This window comes from Oncorhynchus gorbuscha, linkage group LG24 (assembly GCF_021184085.1).
Source record: "Oncorhynchus gorbuscha isolate QuinsamMale2020 ecotype Even-year linkage group LG24, OgorEven_v1.0, whole genome shotgun sequence".
Classification (NCBI taxonomy): Eukaryota; Metazoa; Chordata; class Actinopteri; order Salmoniformes; family Salmonidae; genus Oncorhynchus; species Oncorhynchus gorbuscha.
The window spans coordinates 10,349,006-10,357,471 of NC_060196.1; the positions used below are offsets into that span (position 1 = coordinate 10,349,006).

The window sequence follows — 8,466 nt, forward strand, 5'->3', positions numbered from 1 at the left end:
GTGACTTAATTGTTGCTAAACCCATCATGGTGGACATAAATATGGGTAATAAATAAGTAATCTATGGTAAATCAAAATCCATCAGACAAACATGACTAAACTATTGTACAATAGGTGTTTGTGTAGGTATATTTAGTAAGTGTATATTGGTTGTAAAGCTGTCTGGAGAATAAGGTGAGATCAGATGTGATGTATATTAAAGAAAGTCTCAATGAAAGTCTTAGAATGAAAAGTCACATTTTGTGTTTATTAAAGATAAACAAGTTTTAAATTCACCATTGAAAACCACACATACATGTCTCAACTAATCCTAAAAATCAGCATGAACTTGAACTGCATTAATTCTCAATAAAAGTGTCTTGGGAAAAAATAAAGTAGTTAAATGGATGTAATGAAATAGGCATTTGTGAACGTCATATAACCCTTAATTTATATATGTATTATACTGTATATATCACACAATGTCTGGATGCAATATTCTATTCAGGACTATTCAACACTGAAACCTGTCCCTATCGTTATTCCAAGTGGATCTTTTCTGTTGACAGCAATGAAAATTCATCTTTGTCTTGAGGGAAGATTAAGAAGCATCCTGATTGGCTCTATGGATCTTGTCCAGCTGACTGAGCCTATTCAGAGCATTTGCTGAGAGGCTTGGGGGGTGGGCCTAGTGGGGGCTTCCACTGTGACAGCTAACCAATGAGCAGCATGAAGTAGGAAGATAAGAGGGTAGATAAAGATGAGAAAGGAATCATATTCTGTACACGCAAATAAAAGGAACACAGGGAAAGGGACACCCTCAAAGAGTACATGGTTACGTGGGCAAAAGGAGAGAACTACTAAATGTGAATGTGAGCGAGAAATACATACGGGTTAGCTTGGAGGAAGAATCTAAGGCAAAGATCTATGGCAAAAAAAAATGTTAGAGGGCAGGACTAAAGCTAATGAGAGAAAGTTAATGAAAGAAAGTGAAGGTTGGTTGCATGTCACCGCACTAACACCAATGATGGGGAGACAATGTGTACCCTGAGGAGGGAATGGTTGGTTGCCTCATGTTATGAAGTGTAATATTTTTTCTGCTGGTGTATCCTGAGGTAGTTCCTCTCTGAAACCCTCAGAGAAGGCAAATGGCCTTTGTCATGTGTGGACCTTCAGGTGCCTCTTCAGATGATGCTGGTGTGAGAACCTCTTCTCACACTGAGGGCAGCAATAGGGTTTCTCCCCTGTGTGGACCCTCTGGTGCCTCTTCAGGGTGCCAGCCTCTGCGAAGCGCATGTGACACTGGGTACAGCTGAAGGGTTTCTCCCCTGTGTGGACCCTCTGGTGGATCTTCACATAGTTCGCCTCAGCAAAGCACTTCCCACATGTGGGGCAGGCATACGGCTTGTCAGCGTCAGTCCTAATGTTCGGCTTCCCACGTTGTGACCCAATGACACCAGAGTAGCTAGAAGCAGGAGCCACCACCCTTAGCTGGTTAGTCTTTGAGCTCCCTGCTTGACCTCTAGCCATTGTTTGGGTGTTGTTGGGTTTGTCTGGTGTGTTATAGGCTAGGTATCTCTTGTGGTGAATGCCCATCCTGACCCTGTCTGTATTGGTGGGGTAACCATGAGGCAGCTGAGGAAGGCTAGACCCAGGTCCAGGCTTTCTATTAACCCATTCATCCGGAATTAGACGAGATCCTGAAGAAGACAGACTTTCCGAAAGACTCCCATCAGGGGGGTCTCCCACCACTCTCTGTGAAGGCTGAAGCCCAGGGTGACCTGCTCTGTTCATCATGGATGCTGTGGTGTTTGTATCATAGGAACAATAGGGTCTATCTCTATCAGCCCCAGGCCCTGCTTCATCCCTGCACTGAGACTGTGAAGAGAAGGGTCTGGGCTGCAGACTGGATCCCTGACTGGAGCCTCTGTCTCTCTGATGACCACCAGGACTGAGGTTGTTCAGTCCACCTGTCCACTGGTTGTGTTCTGTGTGGTGGTGGAGTCTTTGTTCCTCGCGGTTCAGTCCTGGTTCTGACTCGGGAAAGAAGAGTGACAGCTCCTGATCCAGGGTTCTGATCCGGGGCCGGGGTTTGTGACCAGCCGATTCAGAGGTCCAGTCTCTCCCGCCAGCAACACCGGATATCAGCAGTTCCTCATGGACTGCAGACTGTAAACACAAATTGAACCGAAAAGCATATAGGTTTATATAATAAATCATTTGCTGTACACACAGAAACATGAATATTGATAACCACAGACAACTGCATCTCCAACACTGTGATTCAAGTACCTAAGATGGAGCCATTGGAGTTTCTTAAATGTCCATACTGTATGTGTTGATTCAAGAATTAAGTATATTGTTTTGGTTCGACTGAAACAAGTGAAACTCAGTCCCTGTAATGATACAAAAATAACCAAGTCAGTCAGCACAGAGTGAATTTTGTATTGAATTTCAATAAAATGGTCATATATTCACATACCGTGAAGTACAGTACTTTTATTGCACAAAATGATGGAACCCTGACCTGTTCACCGGACGTGCTAACTTGTCCCGGACCTGCTGTTTTCGAACCTCTCGCTCTCAATCTCCCTCTCTCCCCCGCACCTGCTGTCTCGACCTCTGAATGCTCGGCTATGAAAAGCCAACTGACATGATATCCTGAGGTGCTGACCTGTTGCACCCTCTACAACCACTGTGATTATTATTTGACCCTGCTGATCATCTATGAACTTCTGAACATCTTGAAGAACAATCTGGACTTAATGGCCTTGTACTCTTAAAATCTCCACCTGGCACAGCCAGAAGAGGACTGGCCACTCTTCAGACCCCGTTCCTCTCGAGGTTTCTTCCTAGGTTCCTGACTTTCCAGGGAGTTTTTCCAGAGCCACCGTGCTTCTACATCTGCATTGTTTGCTGTTTGGGGTTTTAGGCTGGGTTTCTGTATAAGCACTTAATGACATCTGCTGATGTAAATAGGGCTTTATAAATACATTTGATTTGATTCACACTGGTGGCAGCTGTAGGATTTATCCCTCTAGTGCCTCTACAGACATGGATGAGTGTTTCTCCTTCATATACATCCACTGGTGGATCTCCACCTGTTTGGGGAAACTGAAGGCTTTCCCACAGAATGAACACGGGAAGCGCTTCTCTTTGGCGCTGCCACCTTTACTGATTCTGTCTCTACTATTTTCATTTGTCAATGAGCTTGTGTAGCCATTTAGTGTTGAGGCACTGGCATTGTCTGAGGTCTGGTTTAACATTAGGAGACTATGAGGAAGATGAAGGCCAGGTAGTGTCTGTGTTGTGGCAGGGTCCATGTTCCAGTTGATAGATCCTATAGAAGGCAGGCTGAAGGCAGCACCTGTTAGGGGGTTAACCTGAGGCACCATCAGTCTCTCAACTATAGGAGCAGGACGGAGCATCGCTAGCGGAGTCAGTGTCTGTTCTCTCCCGCCGCATACGGACACCTCCCTGTCCCTGCAGACCAAATCCACACCTCGCCCTGGTCTCAGCCAGTCTGCTGTCATAGAAACTAGGTTAAGATGTTGTTTTGTGTTCCATTGTCTGTTTCTGGTTGAGGTTAACAGTTTTATTCCCCAGCCCAGAGTTGAAAATGCAGTCCCAACCACTGACCTCCACCATGTTGCCTCTAGTCCTGGCCTGCTCAGTGATGTTGTCCCCTGGGCCCTTGGCTGCACCCGTCTGGGTTTGGGAATCCAAGATGGCCCCCCAGTCTCTGTTAGCCTCTAGCCAACCAACTGTAGGAAGAGGTTTGAAAATAGAATTCTACATATGGAGTTTCTTTTACCTGGTCAAGTTCATACATTATAATGTGTGGTTTTCTATGCAAACATAAGAAATAACAACAGCCATGTGAATCACTATTCATTTTGAAGATCTATTACTGTATTTCTCCCTTACCTTGCTCCCCCATCTTTACTCCACTTAGCAGATACATGCTTTCTGGTCCATCTTCTATTTTCTCCTCTTTGACTAGTAGCAGATCAGGCTTCCAATCCTCCATGTCTACTGACTGTAAGAGATAAAGAGTGAGAGGATATTGGATCAAGAAATCTGATATGAGCACCCTGCTATGGAGCATCTTCTGATTGGGTAATTGCTATGGGATTGCTATGAGTAGTATGCAAACTTGTTAGTTGATTTGATCACTTGACACTCTTTAATAGTTTTAGAATTCAAAGGCATGGTCAATACCTGGGCCCATATCCACAAAGAGTCTCAGAGTAGGAGTGTTGATCTTTAAATATGCTATTCAGTATGATCTGAAAGGCTGAACTGATCCTAGATCAACACTCCTACTCCGAGGCTATGTGAATACGAGCTCTGACCTATTACCATATATACAGTAGTTCACAGTGGGCTCACCTCAGTGAGACTGTATGTGGTCCTGTGCTGCTCAGCTGGTTCCTCTGTGGGTTCAGGAGGAGGTGTAGTCTGGTTGTCCTCCATGACCATGGTACCCTCAGGGTTCCCCAGACCCTCCTCACACCCCTCCACCTTTATCAGCAGCACCTCTGGAGCCTCCTCCTGGATGAGAGGTGATACAGATTACACAGACATACACTCCCTCAGGTAAGTACACACAGATAATAAACACACATTCAACATGGAGTGTTTACCCATCCCCACTAAGTTTGAGTACTGTACTGTAGTCACAGAATGACTTCATTGTTGTTAAACCCATCATGGTGGATATAAATATGATGTTGTGGGTAAAAACAAGTCAGCAATGATAAGTCAAGTAATCATCAGACAAACCTGACTAAAAACTCTGACACACCCAGTAGGTGTTTGTTAGTGTGTGGGTATTTGTAGGTATATTTGTTGAGTATTCACTGGGTGTACAAACCATTAGGAACATCTCCAGAATGCAATTCATTGAGGCATGGACTCTACAAGGTGTCGGAAGCGTTCCACAGGGATGCTGGCCCATGTTGACTGCAATGATTCCCACAGTTGTGTCAAGTTGGCTGGATGTCCTTTGGGTGGTGGACCATTCATACACGCGGGAAACTATTGAGCGTGAAAAACACAGCAGTGTTGCAGTTCTTGACACACTCAAAATCGGGTGCACCTGGCAACTACTACCATACCCGTTCAAAGGCACTTAAACATTTTGTCTTGCCCATTCATATATACACAATCCATGTCTCAATGCTTAAAAATCCTTCTTTAACCTGTCTCTTCCCCTTCATTTACACTGATTGAAGTGGATTTAATAGGTGACATCAATAAGAGATCATAGCTTTCACCTGGTCAGTCTATGTCATGGAAATAGCAGGTGTTTCGAATGTTTATTGCACTAAGTGTATATTGATGAAAAATCACTGTTGTGTATATACAGAATAGGGTGAGATCAGATGTGACATCTGCTAAAGAAAGTCTCAATCAAATTGTGTTTATTGATCAACAAGTTTTAAATACACCATATGAAACCCACACATACATGTCTCAACAAATAACCTGCCTGAAGTTAATCAACTGCATTCATTTTCTCATTAAAGGTGTCTTTGGAAAATCTGTGAACGTCAGACACACAGCACAAACACAATATGAAAAAGACTTTTCGGCTTTATACCAAACATCATGAACACATGCTCTTTCCATGACATGAACTGGCCAAGTGAATGCAGGTGAATGCTATGATCACTGATTGATGTCACTTGTTAAATCCACTTCAATCAGGGTAGATGAAGGGGAGGAGACAGGTTATAGAAGGATTTACTTTACTTGACACCCAGCGCCAACACGTTATGACAGTCATAACCTGTAATAATATGGTCATAACACATATTTAAACCTGTTTTGAAATGTATTGCAGTATTTTATGGCTGGTTATGACACCTACATAAGAGTGCCCTGCTAGAGCTGCAGGGTCAACTGTAAGTGCTGTTATTGTGAAGTAGAAAAATTTAGAAGAAACAACGGCTCAGCCGCAGCTCACTACCCAGTTCCAAACTGCCTCTAGAAGCAACGTCAACACAAGAACTGTTTGGCGGGAAATGAGTTTCCGTGGCCGAGCAGCCGCAAACAAGCATAAGATCACCACGTGCAATGCCAAGTGTCTGCTGGAGTGGTATAAAGCCATTGGACTCTGGAGCAGTGGTAACGCGTCTCTAGAGTGATGAATCACGCTTCACCATCTGGCAGTCCGACGGGCGAATCTGGGTATGGCGGATGCCAGGAGAATGCTACCTGCCCAAATGCATAGTGGCAACTGTAAAGTTTGGCGGAAGAGGAGGAATAATGGTCTGGGGCTGTTGTTCATGGTTTGGGCTAGGCCCCTTAGTTTCAGTGAAGGGATACCTTAAAGCTACAGCATACAATGAAATTCTAGACGATTTGTGGCAACAGTTTGGGGAAGGCCCTTTCCTGTTTCAGCATGACAATGACCCCATGCACAAAGTGAGGTCTATACAGAAATGTACCCGTTCCAGTCCCCTCTAGACAGATCAGATCAAGGGACCATCTCTGTAGGGTAATAGCAAAACAGATCATCCCCGCCAGTGTCTAAAGCATCACCATGTCCACAGGAATAAACCATACTCTGGCTCTGGTGAAATAACGGTAAGTACACCAAGCCAGGATCAGGAGGACAGACCGGTGGCCCCAGTCTCTCTGGGTCTGATCTGTATTCAGATAGTGTGTGTAAGAGCCTGTGTGTTAAAGTCTTGGTGTCTGTCTCTGACTTGAGGACGACATTCGACTGACCTCTGTGATGCTGCGTCGGTTCCTGGACTGGAGCACAGCAGCGGTGGAAAGGTCCTCTGTGGCTACAGGGGGTGCCACTCCAGACGCTGCACCAGCCTGGATGTCTCTGCTGTGCCGTGGGTCCTCCTCTCCACCAGACCTCTCCAGCTTGACCCCAGGACCTGCAGCCTCTGCAGACTGACACAAGAGGGGTACATAAGTTGAATTGGATATCAATGTCATTGGGAAGTCTCACAAGCTCCCCTATGGCAGATAAATAAGGATGTACATGTAAGCAAGTGAATAGCTCAGGGAGCCTTTCTGAAATAAAAAGACCACATTTGATTTACAAAGTAAATGTCATTTTTAATTCAACACTATTACACTAACCTCCATCATGATAACATGCTGGGTTGAGGTTCCACTCTCCTCATCAACAGTGATTGGTTGGTCATCTCTCCATGTATTGTGTCCCGCTGGCTTCACAAGGCTCCTGTGGCCTCCAGTGAGATGTCCTTCACCTGAGAGAGTGATTGGGGGAAAAGACATGGTTAGGTTAGGTACCGTCAATGCTGAACACTATATTGTACACTATTGACAGTTTTGGCACTGTCTAGAATTGGCAAGGATGTAAGTTACCATTTTTCACAACTTCCTGAAATACTATTTATTGATTGATGTATTATGTTCCATGCATCACATTGTTTTCACGGAGTAAATAATAGGAAATTCAGTAAATCAAGAATCTGGGTAGAATGTGATATTGTGTCTATTCGCAAGATGGCTAAGTAATCAGGGGAATTATTGCAAACAATCCAAAAACTGACCAAGACCCAATGTGGAAAACACATCTAAAGCCACACATGCGCAGAGGGGAAACCCGCAGTCTCCTGCAACATTTACCTCTTGCCATTACTCTGTACCGGTCAAGGATCTTGACACTACTGGGACGACTGCCGAGGACGCGCTCTCGCATTGTCCTCTCTGCGCGCTCCCGTCCCACCTTCAGTTCCAGTAGTTTCCTCCGCAATACCCTGTTTTCTTTCTGGCTTTGAGTTATTTCCAAACGAAACACTGCATAGTCGTCGTCTACGAGTTTACAGATACCTGCCACGGCTGCATTCGCTAGAACCTCCATAATGGAGGCTATTTGAGTGTGAAAAACCACACAGTTAGCCATTGTTAGCTAACATTAGCAGTTAACATTTAACTAGCGTCACCTAAATAACATCAACCAAGTCCTGTTTCCAACGCGAATTAAAGATTACCTAGGGTATGCGATGCTGTGATGTTACATTGATCATATTTTGAGTTCCAGGGTGTTGGTTAATAAATGTCAAAATAAGAACAACATGAAGGCTTTTCAGTTCTGTTTTCTTTTTTTTCTTTGTTTTATTGGCAAATCGTAACCAACTGGCAGGTGCATACACCACCACCTACTGCACTGGAGTGTGAGGCCCGTTACGACCTATCTATACCACTATATTATCTTAACTAACCCTGAATTTATACTTCCATCACCCCACCCTAAATGGGACCGCAGTGGAAAAGGTGAAAAGCTTCGAGTTCCTCAACGTACATTTCACTGACAATCTGAAATGGTCCACCCACACAGACAGCGTGATGAAGAAGGCGCAACAGGGTTGGGGTCAATTTGAATTGAAGTCGGTCAATTCAGGAAGGTTATCTGAATTTAAAATATACACTGCTCAAAAAAAATTAAGGGAACACTTAAACAACACAATGTAACTCCAAGTCAATCACACTTCT

The 8,466-nt window shown here is 44.3% G+C and overlaps 1 protein-coding gene across 2 annotated transcripts; it reads right to left on the reverse strand.

Annotated features, from left to right (window-relative positions):
* Positions 1–226: 226 nt before the first annotated feature.
* LOC124012383 (zinc finger protein 205-like) lies at positions 227–8,466 on the reverse strand. 2 transcript variants are annotated; one of them, XM_046325952.1, is made up of 7 exons: positions 8,276–8,466; positions 7,087–7,217; positions 6,718–6,894; positions 4,372–4,533; positions 3,907–4,018; positions 3,619–3,743; positions 227–2,148 (listed from the first exon to the last, which is right to left on the reverse strand). In XM_046325952.1, the coding sequence occupies exons 2-7, from the start codon at positions 7,093–7,095 to the stop codon at positions 1,138–1,140; spliced, it is 1,596 nt and encodes a 531-aa protein (XP_046181908.1). In that variant the 5' UTR covers positions 7,096–7,217; positions 8,276–8,466; the 3' UTR covers positions 227–1,137. The 2 variants fall into 2 exon arrangements, with proteins under 2 accessions (XP_046181908.1, XP_046181907.1); XM_046325951.1 differs by lacking the exon at positions 8,276–8,466 and adding an exon at positions 7,600–8,218.

Bases quoted from the DNA above. Each gene is read 5' to 3' on its own strand.
- LOC124012383 (XM_046325951.1), bottom strand. From the start codon at position 7,876: ATGGCTAACTGTGTGGTTTTTCACACTCAAATAGCCTCCATTATGGAG. The intron at 7,218-7,599 runs GTAAATGTTGCA...TCACTCTCTCAG, and splicing joins GTACAGAGTAATGGCAAGAG to GTGAAGGACATCTCACTGGA. The intron at 2,149-3,618 runs GTCAGTGGTTGG...TTGTGTTTACAG, and splicing joins CTAGAGGCAACATGGTGGAG to TCTGCAGTCCATGAGGAACT.